The sequence below is a fragment of the Oncorhynchus masou genome, chromosome 31, assembly GCF_036934945.1.
Source record: "Oncorhynchus masou masou isolate Uvic2021 chromosome 31, UVic_Omas_1.1, whole genome shotgun sequence".
NCBI classification, from domain to species: domain Eukaryota; kingdom Metazoa; phylum Chordata; class Actinopteri; order Salmoniformes; family Salmonidae; genus Oncorhynchus; species Oncorhynchus masou.
This window is the reverse complement of record NC_088242.1, coordinates 95,790,120-95,805,723: the sequence shown is the minus strand read 5'-3', so window position 1 is coordinate 95,805,723 and position 15,604 is coordinate 95,790,120. Positions and strand designations below refer to the sequence as shown.

Genomic DNA, 15,604 nt, shown 5'->3' with positions numbered 1-15,604 from the left:
GACACAACTGTGAAAAGCATTGGAGTTAACATGGGCCAACATCCCTGTAGAAAGCTCGACACCTTGTAGAGTCCATGCCTGGAAGAATGGACTGTTCTGAGGGCAGAAGGGTGTGCAACCCAATATTAGGAAGGCGTTCCTAATGTTTTGTACACTGTGTATATGACCTTACACAAATGTAAGAAACATTTGAAATTAAGTTTCAGTCAAATATATCAGTTTGGGCTTCTTGCAGTCAATTTGCAGCTAACAAATTATTTGCAATTATGTTCCAGCCCCCTGACCATGCACTCCAAAAATAATAAATGTGTTATATTTATTTTTGAAAAAAAATAGTTTATTTTTTTGTAATAATTTATATATATATATATATTTTTTAAATCGGTCCAAAGCTGAATCTAGTTGATGATCCCTGCTCCACAGCTTTCTCAATCGTCTTTCCTTCTGCCTCATCCTCAAAATGCATTGGAAGTCATGATCGGAACTTCTCCAATGTGTTGAGAAAGAGGTAATGAAAGATCCACGAGGAAGAACAATAGAGAAAGCGATTGTTACATAGAGGCATGTATGTTCTAAACAACATTATTTTATCTGAACATTCCCCAACATTGTATAATACAATAAATAGTAACGTTGAAACTAGCTCTCTAAATAAAAGTGCACACCACATACAGATTATCAAAAAACATCTTTATTTACACGACTTTGCTTTAAGGTCTCTCTCGTTCAGTTCTTTTGGAGAATCTAACATCACTAAATAAAAATAAACTAAAACATTCTACCACTTCAAAGTGTCTTTAAAGATGGACATTCTCTCCACATTTTCCATACAGAATCAGAATGCACAGTAGTAGCCTCCAGTTCAGGGGGTACTGTAGACAGAGGAGCCGCTGTGGCCACACTGGGGGGGGGTCTAGAAGGCCAGTTTCTTCATAAGCAGATAGACTCGGGAGTCCACTTCAAAGCCGTGCAGATTGTTGGCATCACCTTGTAGCCTCATCAATAGGCCTCCGTAAGACACATAGGCGGAGCTGTAAGGAGGAAGGACAGCGCACAAACAAAAACACACACACCATTAATAATTATGCTGTGGTCTAAATGAAGGAGCAAACATTGGACAAAATAATAATAATTTCCTGAATTAATGGAGTTGATTATTTTCCTTTCCCATTCCTGTCACTCACAGACGTGTAGCTGCTTCCGTAGAGGTCTCGTCACCCTCAATCTTGTACACCTTGCCATACATCACGTAGTCAAACTGATCCGCCCTGACAGAGAGAAACGTGGTTCAGACAAAACCATTTCACGGAAATCAATGTCGCCCGATATTAATGTATTCTACATCCAACACAGCAGTTTCACAATAATATACCTGGATGGCCGATCATCCTGTGGATTATATTCCCCATCGTCAGGAGTTCCATCTTCATATAGCGTGCTGGCTATTACCAATCTGAACTTGTCACCTAGAGGGATAGTTGGAAATGCATAAAATATCCAAAACAGGCTGCTACAACAACAATCAAGTACACATTTACTTAAATGATTTTATTAGAAATTAGACAAGACACATTTACACGGCACTTACCAAGGTCAACAGGATAGATCTGAATGTTTACATCCAAGATGAGGTCCATCTTGAAGGACTCACTTTCACAGTGCAGACGAGAAACTGAAGGAAAAGGCAAACCACAAGAAATTATTGTATCTACTACATAATCCAGACAGATGTATTTACAAATTTGAGACATGAAGTGCTGTAATGCTAGCCTAAGCTTATTCCAAACTCTCACCTCTGTCAAATTTCATCCCATCTGGATCGATGTCTTTCACATCAAAGATGTCCTCAAACAATATCCCAGCCATGTCTGTTCTGGTCTAGTGCCCTGGTCAATGAAACACAGAAAACCATTAGAGCTTAAACTTTACATTGTGCTGGTAGCTAGCCAAATCATAGAAGCTAACTACTTTTCGTCTATTGATGAACACATATTCTTCCCGGGGGACTCTTGTTAAGAGCCCAGACCATTTTTCTAAACGCCAACCACTACCGCAAGCGATGCGGGTATTGGAAACATAAGGAAAGTATGTTTCATATCAGCGACCGATAACTTTCAAAAAACAAAAAGGTTAAATATGGAAAAATACGAGGTGAATTAATGACGTCAGTGACGTTCAGGTCGGAGGTCTTGAAAAAGGACCAAGTTGGGTGTCGGTTCACATCGATGTTTCCAGAGTTTGAATGAGGCATTAACAATCTACTAGCTTGTCCTGGACACCTGTGGTTCGTCAACTGGAGGCACACAGCGTATGGATTTGTGCAAATGGGCTCATGTTATATATATATATATTTTTTTTTTTTCTATTATTATTATAAAGATTTTCTTTCTGATGTTTCAAAATCCGTTTCGCTAAGCTTGACGGTTAAGTGTCTGAATTGCAGTTCGCATGGCCAGCCGTGGCAAAGGTAACGTAGAGGCTAACGTGTATGTTAGCTAAGTTTGGTCGCAATGCTTCTGACCACCATTTCTATCTTTTACTAGCTAGTTACAGTAGCTAGTTATAGTGAACATTGTCCACCCATGACAGCAATTTCAATTTTTATTATAGCTAGTTGAGTTTACAAAATAACATGACTCAAAGCATCACTGGGTAGCGAGCTAAATCGGCATATTTAGCAAGTTAGCTTGGCGACAGGAACAAGTTAATCACTTACCTCGATTAATATTCCTTTTTTAACGGATTTCTTCGACAGCTATAGTTGTTCCAATAAGGATAATTGTGATTTAATATGTGCTGAATAACCTAAATCAAACATTAATTACTGTGCCGCGCTGAGAAAACGTGCTCGATATTCGAACTCCAGCTATTTACTTCCGACAATACTCGGAAGTGGTTCTGTGCTATGTGGAATCCTTGGGACGCCGTACTTCTTCTTCTTTAAAGTTTTATGGCAGACAACACTCATTGGTGTATTGCCGCCACCTACTGTTCGGGGCATTGAAACAAAACAAAGATAATATAGAAATTCGGGTGCATGTTCACCACCACAATTGCAGCATTTCGGCACAACTGGCATGTAATACTTCTCCCGTCTACATACACTTGACACCACGGGAGGTTGGTGGCACCTCACTTGGGGAGGATGGACTCATAGTAATGACTGGTGGGGAATAGGTGGAATAGTATCAAATACATTACATTACATTTAAGTCATTTAGCAGACGCTCTTATCCAGAGCGACTTATAAATACATATTTTTGATTTATTTCACCTTTATTTAACCAGGTAGGCAAGTTGAGAACAAGTTCTCATTTACAATTGCGACCTGAATGTGGTTTCCGTGTGTTTGATGCCATTCCATTTGCTCCGTTCCAGCCATTATTATGAGCTGTCCTCACCTCAACATTCCTCACTACTTGACACAAATAGTTTACATTTATCACGCTGCATGGGTTTGGGCACAAAGGCTTTCACAGGGAATCTCATACAACCCAAATACACGTGAGAAGGCAGAGGCTCTTCATAAAAAAAACTATAGAATGGCTGGAGTGGGCTTCCGCACTCCATCTACCATGCGGGTCAGTTGTTGTGCATCAACCACTTGATCCATTGGGACACCCTACCACATTGAAGTTGACATTTAAAATGGTTAAGATTAGGGTTAGGTAAGAAGGATAGGGGTTAAGGTAGGGACGACCGAAGGATGCCGGATACCACTGATCAGATGGGAAGTGGGCTGACAATTTTTTATTTATTTTTTATGTTGTAGCGACCCTATCATATCAAATGTTATTTGCCACATTTAGCAGATGTTATTGCGGGTGTAGCGAAATGCTTGTGTTTCTAACTCCAACAGTGCAGTAATATCTAACAATTCACAACAATACAGACAACATAAAAGTAAAATAATGGAATTAAGGAATATATCAATATTAGGATGAGCAATGTTGGAGTGGCATAGACAAAAACATAGTAGAATAGAATACATTTTATAAATATGAGATGAGTAAAGGAAAAATATGTAAACATTATTAAAGTGTCCAGTGATTTCAAGTCTATGTATATGGAGCAGCAGCCTCTAAGGTGCAGGATTCCACTGTACCCGGGTTTTACTCCCAGTCGGGCTACCCCCCCCCCCCCCCCCTCAAATTCTCTGCAATATCTTTGAACGAATAGTCATTGTTGGGGAATTATTACACCAAATCAACTTCACTCAAAAGCTATTAGAACTAAAACCCAAATATAATTTCTGTGTTGAAACTATTTACTGAGCCAAGTAATTTAAACTTCTTCTCAACCTAAAGATGCAACCTCAAAATGTCAAATTTAAAAAAATACAAATAAATAGTTCACTGATCAACTGGCCAAGACCCACACAAGTGTCTGTGCAGAGACAACAGCTGCAGCTGTCCCAGCCTCCTAAACAGTTGTCCAGTGGATTAAACATTAAATAAAGGGTTGTGATTTCCAGTGGAGGATGCTGAGGGGTGGATGGCTCATAATAATGGCCGGAACAGAGCATATGGAATGGCATCAAACACACAAACCATGTATCTGTTACCGTTCCACTGATTCCGCTCCAGGTTTTCTCACAAGCCCGTCCTCCCAAATTAAGGTGCCACCAACCTCCTGTGGTGATTTCACATACTATTATCTGAATTGAATGTTCATGGCCCACCACAGATCACATACGTCAAAACATAGAACTTCCTTTGGTTATCATTGTTATTATTTATATAGGGAGCAAAAGCAATGGTGTATTTTTGAAGGCACAAACTCTGCCATTGCTTGTTGGTCAAAGCCTTTGGGGAAATACATTTTTTTTGTAGTTTTTTGGGGGGATAAATGCAAAAAAAATAAGGTCTGTGGTAAACACAGCTTTATGAGATGTTATACATTTTGTTCTAGATAATCTTCATCGGCTAACTTCACTTTTTGTGAACTTTTAAGCACTTAAAGGATTCATAATTCATAAAGGTCATGTTAACTGACTGATATTATCTTATCGAACAAAACGTATGCAATCTCCTAAACCTGTAACTTCCGACATTATTTTCTGTGGTTATCCCAAAACCATATTCTTTCCCTATTACTTTTCTGGTCAGTGCTATCCGGGATCCTTGGGACATCCCTACCCCTAAACCCTAACCCTACCGTCCACTTAACCATAAAACCTTACCAGTTCAAATCTTCAAAATTAGGTAGGGACGTCCCAAGGATTCAGAATAGCATATACCCTGCTGTTTAGGACATTTACGTCATCTGTCTCCACTTTCCAGCCATAGTTTCACAACAGTTCGGTTGCTAGGGATTCGAGGCGTCTTCCTAGTCTGGTTGCTAGCTAATGTGCTAGCTTGCTGTCTGTCTTGTTTTTATGCATAACCTTGCACTTAGTCAACATATAAATAAAGATACATATATTTAAAGGTTTAATATTAATTCATATTTCGAAGTAGACTGCGATGTGAAAAAGGTAAGGTTGTGCGTGCTATATAACTTTACCACATGTTTGGATGATTAGCTATCGTTAGCTAGCTAGGTCAGGTAAATGCTGATAAACAACGTACGTTACAACCAGCTATGGATGGGAAGGGCAGGTTATGTCTTGTGTAGCTAGCTAGTAGCTAGCTTTGACTTGTGTGGTTAGTACCAGTAACTAGCTAACTATGTAGTCACAGTTCTGAGCTGTCTTATGTAACTTAGTTACCTAGCTCCTTAGCTAATAAGCTAAGTGTGCCTGCCTGCTGTGTCAATTATGTCAGTGTTGAAAACCATCCATACATAGCTTAGATTCCAGACATGGCAGTAATGTTGAAATTTCACACTCACATTGTGAAGTCATGAGCAGAGAAACCAGTACATGCTTTCCGTGTCTTTTAGCCAGCGTTTACAACTTCACATGAGTTCCGGGAAGATAAAGGACATGGGGGACATCTTGGCCAATGAAGCTGATCTTCTTGGGATGATCAAGGAGGTATGTGAAAGGAACGGTATATTACACTCGCGGGAATTGGTCTACATGGATAGGACTATGAACTTTATTTATAATACGGATTACATGGAGAAATCTCTGAAATGAAAATGGATGGCCCTCCCATAAGCAAAATATATTTTACCTAAACAAGTGACCCCCCCCCCTATCGTTTCACCTCACTTCTTGGACAGACCAGAGCCCTAGATATTCAGTTTTAGAAACTTCTTCATCCTGTAAGCATTACATGGCAATGCAGGAATTTTGATAGCATAGAGGGCTGCGGGCCAGAAGGTTGTGGGTTCACAGGCCACCTCACACAAGAGTAGGTAGGGGTGGACAGATCTCCTTCATAGTAAAAACATTGCATGAATCTATCATTGTATTTGCAGGTCAGAGGAAAACATTTAATTTTATAAAAATGTCAAGCAATTCTACATATTAGCATAATTCTTTTTAATAACACACAAATTACCAAATTTACAGGAAAAGAATAGACAGAAAGAAAGGCCTGTGATTTCTTATCATAATTCTCCAATGGCCAAATCAGTGTGTCTTGTTTGCAACGAAAGGTTTTTCAAATAATTACATCTGAGATGTCATTAGGAATCTTAACATGGTATGTTGAAAGTTAGGCCTTCCTTTCTACCCCAGACAGAGTAGGCCTTCCTTTCTACCCCAGACAGAGTAGGCCTACCTTTCTACCCCAGACAGAGTAGGCCTACCTTTCTACCCCAGACAGAGTAGACCTTCCTTTCTACTCCAGACAGAGTAGGCCTACCTTTCTACCCCAGACAGAGTAGGGCCTACCTTTCCACCCCAAACAGAGTAGGCCTACCTTTCTACCCCAGACAGAGTAGGCCTTCCTTTCTACCCCAGACAGAGTAGGCCTACCTTTCTACCCCAGACAGAGTAGGCCTACCTTTCTACCCCAGACAGAGTAGGCCTACCTTTCTACCCCAGACAGAGTAGGCCTTCCTTTCTACCCCAGACAGAGTAGGCCTTCCTTTCTACCCCAGACAGAGTAGGCCTACCTTTCTACCCCATACAGAGTAGGTCTACCTTTCTACCCCAGACAGAGTAGGCCTTCCTTTCTACCCCAGACAGAGTAGGCCTACCTTTCTACCCCAGACAGAGTAGGCTTCCTTTCTACCCCAGACAGAGTAGGCCTTCCTTTCTACCCCATACAGAGTAGGCCTTCCTTTCTACCCCAGACAGAGTAGGCCTTCCTTTCTACCCCAGACAGAGTAGGCCTTCCTTTCTACCCCAGACAGAGTAGGCCTACCTTTCTACCCCAGACAGAGTAGGCCTTCCTTTCTACCCCAGACAGAGTAGGCCTTCCTTTCTACCCCAGACAGAGTAGGCCTTCCTTTCTACCCTAGACAGAGTAGGCCTACCTTTCTACCCCAGACAGAGTAGGCCTACCTTTCTACCCCAGACAGAGTAGGCCTTCCTTTCTACCCCAGACAGAGTGGGCCTTCCTTTCTACCCCAGACAGAGTAGGCCTTCCTTTCTACCCCAGACAGAGTAAAGCCTTCCTTTCTACCCCAGACAGAGTAAAGCCTTCCTTTCTACCCCAGACAGAGTAGGCCTTGCAACACAGAAAAAAATGTAAGTTTCGACTGCTGGCTACTCGTCTTCCATGGCTTAACCCAATGAGAAAAGTTCACAAGTGTTTCCCTGAAAGATGTCTGGGATTAAACATCTTCTATTGTGCAGAAAGTGAATAATCAATCAATTGATAGAGACAGAAATAGATTACTTCCCAGGCAAAGCACATTTATTCTGTCTCCTCAGCTATAGAAGGTTGAAGCTCAGCCTCTGAATGTCAAAGAAACTAAACAAAGATGTCGCCATATCCGTCAGAGTCACGTCTTTCCCGGGTATTCGACCATTTGTTTGTAGCATAAAGCATCGCCAAGCGCTGTTAAGTCACTTTTTATATAAATCAGATCCGTTTTTATTTTCTTCAAAATCTTAAGCTAACAAAGGGTAGGCCTGTGCTTTTTTTTTTGCCATTCTCTTTAAGGAAAGGTAGGCCTATGTCATACCCTCTCATACCCCTTCAATTCGAGTCTTGGTTTTAACTGAACAGCCCTTCACTGACACGGAGGTAGACCTCTTAAAGAGTGCATGGTGGTTGGAGGAACTGACTGACACATCTATGGATATAGCAGCCTATAGCCTGTCTGTCAAACAGGTAGGCCTACCTCTTATTTATTAAATAAGGTGAAACAGGCTCCAACATAAATCCCTCTTGTTGTGTTAGTAAACTAATTAAAATGAAGTCCGTTGCAATGTAGATTTCACCTACTTTCAGCACCGTGAGGTGTCAATTTTTCCGATTGTGCCGCAGCTGCCGCTTCCAAGTTTCAGCACCACAGTGTAAGCTACTTAAATCTGTCTTATTGTCGCGTCAATAACTCTGATAAATACATCATGGGCAAGAAACATTGTTTTTATGAAAATCAATTATAGTATTAGCAAGCTATCAAAGTTGACCTCCGGTCCTCCTTCTCTTCTTCGCACTCTTCTTCTCAAAGTGAACTGAACAGATCAGAACATAGGTTATAGGCTAGTCGGCACGCAAGTTATAAATAATACATTCGGTAGAAGCCTTTGACTCTCCTCCTGAACTTCCACTGTAGGCCTACACAGCACAATTAGTTAGGGGCGGCAGGGTAGCCAAGTGGTTAGAGCGTTGGACTAGTAACCGGAAGGTTGCAAGTTCAAACCCCCGAGCTGACAAGGTGCAAATCTGTCGTTTTGCCCCTGAACAGGCAGTTAACCCACTGTTCCCAGGCCGTCATTGAAAATAAGAATTTGTTCTTAACTGACTTGCCTGGTTAAATAAAGGTAAAAAAAATAAATAAAATAAAAAAGTAGCACACGGAAAAGGTTTTTGATCAGCAAGAGCAGAGCAGGCCATGGCTCATATCCATTGCCTTGTGTAATGCAGCCTTATTTTATTTACAAACGTTCCAGCTGTTATCTTAGCAATATAACTTTGCACTGAGCTTCTCAGAGCATTGACTATAGGTGTATTTGATATTGCGCGCCCAGCAGAGAATCAGAGATGAGGGGCGACATCGGGTACACATCAATATATAGCCTAATAAGCAACTCATTCTAAAACACTGAGAAATACTGAAATTTCATCAATTATAAATGACATGATCCTCCCCTGGACTAGTTTTGTTTTTATATACTAAACCCTCCCCTTGACTACAATTGAAAAAGCACAACCATTTTCCTCCAGCTACCAATTCTGTAAATTTCGATTCTATATTGAAATGTTTCTTACAGAAAAATATGAAAAGCATATGCATAACCATGGTAGCAATTGAAAGGGAACAGTTAGGAGATTCTGTGAAAATTATTAGACCAAAGGAGAGGACAAAACAGTTCACCTGACCCAGGACTTAATCCATACATGACACTGTTGATTGTATATGCATTTTACAATTACTGTACTTTTTGCTGCATTTGTTGATAAGAAAATAGGAAAATACCCAGGGCACATTCAGTAACATGATGAGAATATTCCTGGAAAATGTGGGGTAGGTGCAACATAAGAGAAAATTAATTCCAAGAGTTCTAGTGAGAGGACTAACTGGTGTCTCCAAGTGGACACACACCTCTCCAAGCTGTGAAACAGCAAGCAATGCAGATGTAGAAGCACAGTGGCCAAGGAACAACTCCTTAGAAAGGCCAGAACCTAGGAAGAAACCTAGAGAGGAACCAGGCTATGAGGGGTGGCCAGTCCTCTTCTGGCTGTGCCGGGTGGAGATTATAACAGATGGCCAAGATGTTCAAACGTTCATGCAAAAGGTCAGCACCTCAGGAGTAGATGTCAGTTGGCTTTTCATAGCCAATCATTCAGAGTTCGACAGCAGGTGCGGTAGAGAGAGAGTCAGAAACAGCAGGTCCGGGACAAGGTAGCACATCTGGTGAACAGCTCCGGGTTCCATAGCTGTCGTCTTGTAACTGTACATCTAACATAGAGATCATAAACGTTGACTCTGTATATGACATGAGTTTTACGATTTGGAAATGTGAAGTGCACATTTGGACTCACGGGTCATACAAGCCAGCCAAATACATCAAGGCGGTATTTATTATAATCTTCAACATCTCATCTATAGAATTTGCACACATTGTATATAGACTCCCCTTTTTTTTCTACTGTGTTATTGACTTGTTAATTGTTTACTCCATGTGTAACTCTGTGTTGTCTGTTCACACTGCTATGCTTTATCTTGGCCAGGTCGCAGTTGTAAATGAGAACTTGTTCTCAACTAGCCTACCTGTTTAAATAAAGGTGAAAAAAAAAAATCTTTCGAAATACAAAGAGTCCTCTTAATTTACAGCATTTCCCCCCCCAACTCACTCAGACAACACAAACATGTTCAATAGTTGCCCAATCAGCAGGGATGGGCGCAAAACAATGAAGCACATTGCCAGAGCTCTGATGTCATGTATAGCATGTTACTGTAAAGCAACTGTGTTGCAATTTAGGCGTTTATCAGTGCCCAAATCTACCATTTACAACCCGTATGTGGGTACGATTGTAAAGGGCTATGGCATCTCATTGGAAAGGGTATATTATGAAGGGTATGTGAAATCAAGGGTTTAAGACATCTCATTGTGAACACAGATGTGTCAAGTCAAATGTGCTTAATGTTGCTAACCATGCAGCGATGCTGCACCAGTGTCATTCTATGTAGCCCGCCTGGGACCAGTCTAATTCTCATCGACTCCGTCTCAGTCACAACATGCAATTGTGTAGTATTTGGATAAAAGTAGGTCGTGTTTATTGTTTTAATCTGAATTGAAAACTTTAACTTCTCTCTTTTATTTTTCTTGAACAGTATTTGAAGTATGGTGAATTTGAAGAGACAGTTCATCACTTTGAGAAGGAGTGTAAAAACAAGGGGAAAGTTGTTCCAAAGCCCAGAGGCAACAATCTTCGGGACACGAAAACGCTGATTATCCAGGTAAATTGTGGATTTTAAAACATTTTTTTTAAAGCTGCGTTCTATGGTCGTTGCCGGAAATGACAGACTCTGAAGTTCTAAAGGAGACATTCCAAAATTCCGTGATGGAAGATGATAGGTTCTATTAGAATGGTACTAGCCCATTCCTGTATCCCTACAGGTTCTATTAGAATGGTACTAGCCCATTCCTGTGTCCCTACAGGTTCTATTAGAATGGTACTAGCCCATTCCTGTATCCCTACAGGTTCTATTAGAATGGTACTAGCCCATTCCTGTATCCCTACAGGTTCTATTAGAATGGTACTAGCCCATTCCTGTATCCCTACAGGTTCTATTAGAATGGTACTAGCCCATTCCTGTATCCCTACAGGTTCTATTAGAATGGTACTAGCCCATTCCTGTATCCCTACAGGTTCTATTAGAATGGTACTAGCCCATTCCTGTATCCCTACAGGTTCTATTAGAATGGTACTAGCCCATTCCTGTATCCCTACAGGTTCTATTAGAATGGTACTAGCCCATTCCTGTATCCCTACAGGTTCTATTAGAATGGTACTAGCCCATTCCTGTATCCCTACAGGTTCTATTAGAATGGTACTAGCCCATTCCTGTATCCCTACAGGTTCTATTAGAATGGTACTAGCCCATTCCTGTATCCCTACAGGCTCTATTAGAATGGTACTAGCCCATTCCTGTATCCCTACAGGTTCTATTAGAATGGTACTAGCCCATTCCTGTGTCCCTACAGGTTCTATTAGAATGGTACTAGCCCATTCCTGTATCCCTACAGGTTCTATTAGAATGGTACTAGCCCATTCCTGTATCCCTACAGGTTCTATTAGAATGGTACTAGCCCATTCCTGTATCCCTACAGGTTCTATTAGAATGGTACTAGCCCATTCCTGTATCCCTACAGGTTCTATTAGAATGGTACTAGCCCATTCCTGTATCCCTACAGGTTCTATTAGAATGGTACTAGCCCATTCCTGTATCCCTACAGGCTCTATTAGAATGGTACTAGCCCATTCCTGTGTCCCTACAGGTTCTATTAGAATGGTACTAGCCCATTCCTGTATCCCTACAGGTTCTATTAGAATGGTACTAGCCCATTCCTGTATCCCTACAGGTTCTATTAGAATGGTACTAGCCCATTCCTGTATCCCTACAGGTTCTATTAGAATGGTACTAGCCCATTCCTGTATCCCTACAGGTTCTATTAGAATGGTACTAGCCCATTCCTGTATCCCTACAGGTTCTATTAGAATGGTACTAGCCCATTCCTGTATCCCTACAGGTTCTATTAGAATGGTACTAGCCCATTCCTGTATCCCTACAGAAGGACCTGTTGAGCTCATTTGATGACGGCGACTTCAAGGTGTTCTTCGAGCTGTGGACAGAGTTTGTCCCTTTGGAGGTCAGGGACTGTGATCCTCACGCCCAGAAACTGGAGTTTTACCTTCATGTCCACTTCACCATCTTCCCTTTGAAAATCCACTTGGGCAGACATGTACGTATAATATGCCTCTCCTCACTGCCGCTTACTGGATAACTCTGTTGGATGTGCAATTTAAACATATATGTATATATGTTAGAAGCTACCCAAGCTCTAATTCTGTTTAAGTATGAGTTCCAGACCCAGGTTCAAATAGTGTTTTGTTTTCTTTCAAATACTTTGAGTGTGAAATTAAAGCTGATTATGGAATGCAAAGATGAGCAGTTTTGCCCTTTAGGTTATCAACTTTGTTCGGTTACTGTACCACCAGTGACATTTTTGCTTTGCCCGTAGTAGCTCTGATGTACATCCTCATGTGCATTTTTACCACTAGGCTTATTGTCTCATGAGTCCTTCTTTAAGTACCCGCTGTGGATAGGCCGAGTACCCCTGCTTGAATACCACTTCACTAGGCAAGTTCAATCGAGCACACCTTGAAATAACTATTTGAACCCTGGTCTGGTGTATTCCGTTTTCTGTCTCAACGTTGTACCTCTTCCATCAGACTTATAGGCTAAGTGTTGCTCTTTTTTTTAGCACAAGCTTTGTGTACGTTTGTCATATCAGCTCCCTCATCTCTGTGGTGAAAAAAATAGCATGCAAAAAAATGGATCAAATCACCATCAGCCAACAGATGGCCTCGTTGCACCATGCAGCCTTTCCTTAGCAACAAGCCATTCACACTGGTTCGTTTGATGAAGTTCTCTTCACAACTCCTTGGTTCCCAGGAAACCAAAATGGTGGTCCTATCCAGTGCAATTGTGTAACCTATAACCAACCTATAGCATTTGTGAAAGTTGTGCACCATAGATAATCTAATCTTATTTTTGTATTATCCAATCAGAGTACATTTATTTGGTCACGTGTTTAAAAAACGAAAGTTGTTAACACAATACAGTACATAAACAGATCAATGAGCCGATACAGGGCATTCGGAAAGTATTCAGACCCCTTCCCCTTTTCCACATTTTGTTACGTTACAGCCTTATTCTCAAATGGATTTTTTTTTAAATCTACACACAATACCATAATACCATAATGATGAAGCGAAAACAGGTTTTTAGAAATTTATGCAAATGAATAAAAAATATTTTAAAAATGATTTACATAAGTATTCAGACCCTTTGCTATGAGACTCGAAATTGAGCTCAGGTGCGTCCTGTTTCCGTTGATCATCGTTGAGATGCTTCTACAACTTGATTGGAGTTCACTTATGGTAAATTCAATTGGTTGGAGATGATTTGGAAAGGCACACACCTGTCTATATAAGCTCTCAAAGTTGACAGGGCATGTCAGAGCAAAAACCAAGCCATGAGGTTGAAGGAATTGTCCATAGAGCTCAGAGACAGGATTGTGTCGAGGCACAGATCTGGGGAAGGGTACCAAAACATTTCTGCAGCATTGAAGGTCCCCAAGAACACAGTGACCTCCATCATTCTTAAATGGTAGAAGTTTGGAACCACCAAGACACTTCCTAGAGCTGGCCGCCCGGCCAAACTGAGCAATCAGGGCAGAATGGCGTTGGTCAGGGCGGTGACTAAGAACCTGATGGTCACTATGACAGAGCTCCAGAGTTTCTCTGTGGAGATGAGAAAAACTTCCAGAAGGACAACCATCTCTGCAGAACTCCACCACTCAAGCCTCCATGGTAGAGTGGCCAGACGGAAACCACTCCTCGGTAAAAGGCCCATGACAGCCCGCTTGGAGTTTGCCTAAAGGCACCTAAATGACTCTCAGACCATGAGAAACAATATTTGCTGGTCTGATGAAACCACGATTGAACTCTTTGACCTGAATGCCAAGGGTCACGTCTGGAGGAAACTTGGCACCATCCCACTGAAGCATGGTGGTGGCAGCATCATGTTGCGGGGAGTGCCAAGGACTGGGAGACTAGGCAGAATCGAGGGAAAGATGAACGGAGAAAAGTACAGAGAGCTTCTTGATGAAAACCTGCTCCAGAGCGCTCAGGACCTCAGACTGGGGCAAAGGTTCACCTTCCAGCAAGTCAACAACCCTAAGCACACAGCCGAGACAATGCAGGAGTGGCTTCGTAACAAGTCTCTGAATGTCGTTGAGTGGCCCAGCCAGAGCTCGGACTTGAACCCGAGCTAACATCTCTGGAGAGACCTGAAAATATCTGTGCAGTGACACTCCACATCCAACCTTACAGAGCTTGAGAGGATCTGCAGAGAAGAATGGGATAAACTCCTCAAATAAAGGTGTGTAAAGCTTGTAACATCATACCCAAGAAGGCTCAATGCTGTTATCGCTGCAAAAGGTGCTTCAACAAAGTACTGAGTAAAGTTTCTGAATACTTATGTAAATGTGATATTTCCGTTTTTTTTAATTTTTATACATTTGCAAAAAAATAAATAATGTTTTTTGCTTTCTCATTATGGGGTATTGTGTGTAGATTTGTTGAGGGAAAGGGTCTGAATACTCTCCTCCCAAATCAATACATACAGAGCCTGTATACAACAAGAGTACTCTCCTCCCATATCAATACATACAGAGCCTGTATACAACAAGAGTACTGCCCTCCCATATCAATATATACAGAGCCTGTATACAACAAGAGTACTGCCCTCCCATATCAATACATACAGAGCCTGTATACAACAAGAGTACTGCCCTCCCAAATCAATACATGCAGAGCCTGTATACAACAAGAGTACTCTCCTCCCATATCAATACATACAGAGCCTGTATACAACAAGAGTACTCTCCTCCCATATCAATACAGAGTACTACCTCCTATATCAATACATACAGAGCCTGTATACAACAAGAGTACTCTCCTCCCATATCAATACATACAGAGCCTGTATACAACAAGAGTACTACCCTCCCATATCAATACATACAGAGCCTGTATACAACAAGAGTACTACCCTCCCATATCAATACATACAGAGCCTGTATACAACAAGAGTACTGCCCTCCCATGTCAATACATATACAAGAGTACTCTCCTCCCATATCCTACAGAGTATACAACAAGAGTACTCCCCTCCCATGTCAATACATACAGAGCCTGTATACAACAAGAGTACTGCCCTCCCATGTCAATACATACAGAGCCTGTATACAACAAGAGTACTGCCCTCCCATGTCAATACATACAGAGCCTGTATACAACAA

General features: G+C 41.4%; 2 protein-coding genes across 2 annotated transcripts in view; one reads left to right on the top strand and one right to left on the bottom strand.

Moving 5' to 3' along the window:
• Positions 1-675: 675 nt before the first annotated feature.
• Positions 676-2,903, bottom strand: polr2h (RNA polymerase II, I and III subunit H). The gene is made up of 6 exons (XM_064952615.1): positions 2,717-2,903; positions 1,794-1,886; positions 1,589-1,672; positions 1,373-1,466; positions 1,185-1,268; positions 676-1,031 (listed from the first exon to the last, which is right to left on the bottom strand). Exons 2-6 carry the CDS (start codon positions 1,864-1,866, stop codon positions 914-916), a joined length of 453 nt encoding a protein of 150 aa, XP_064808687.1. The 5' UTR covers positions 1,867-1,886; positions 2,717-2,903; the 3' UTR covers positions 676-913.
• A 2,412-nt stretch (positions 2,904-5,315) lies between these two features.
• Positions 5,316-15,604, top strand: part of LOC135524788 (lisH domain-containing protein ARMC9) — a 93,578-nt gene continuing 83,289 nt past the window's right edge. Inside the window, 4 exon segments of the mRNA XM_064952608.1 lie at positions 5,316-5,476; positions 5,884-5,977; positions 10,846-10,971; positions 12,308-12,478. Coding sequence (XP_064808680.1) covers positions 5,903-5,977; positions 10,846-10,971; positions 12,308-12,478 — 372 coding nt within the window. The 5' untranslated portion in view covers positions 5,316-5,476; positions 5,884-5,902.

Bases quoted from the DNA above. Each gene is read 5' to 3' on its own strand.
- polr2h (XM_064952615.1), bottom strand. From the start codon at position 1,866: ATGGCTGGGATATTGTTTGAGGACATCTTTGATGTGAAAGACATCGAT. The intron at 1,673-1,793 runs GTGAGAGTTTGG...CTTTTCCTTCAG, and splicing joins TGGGATGAAATTTGACAGAG to TTTCTCGTCTGCACTGTGAA. The intron at 1,467-1,588 runs GTAAGTGCCGTG...CTATCCCTCTAG, and splicing joins GATCTATCCTGTTGACCTTG to GTGACAAGTTCAGATTGGTA.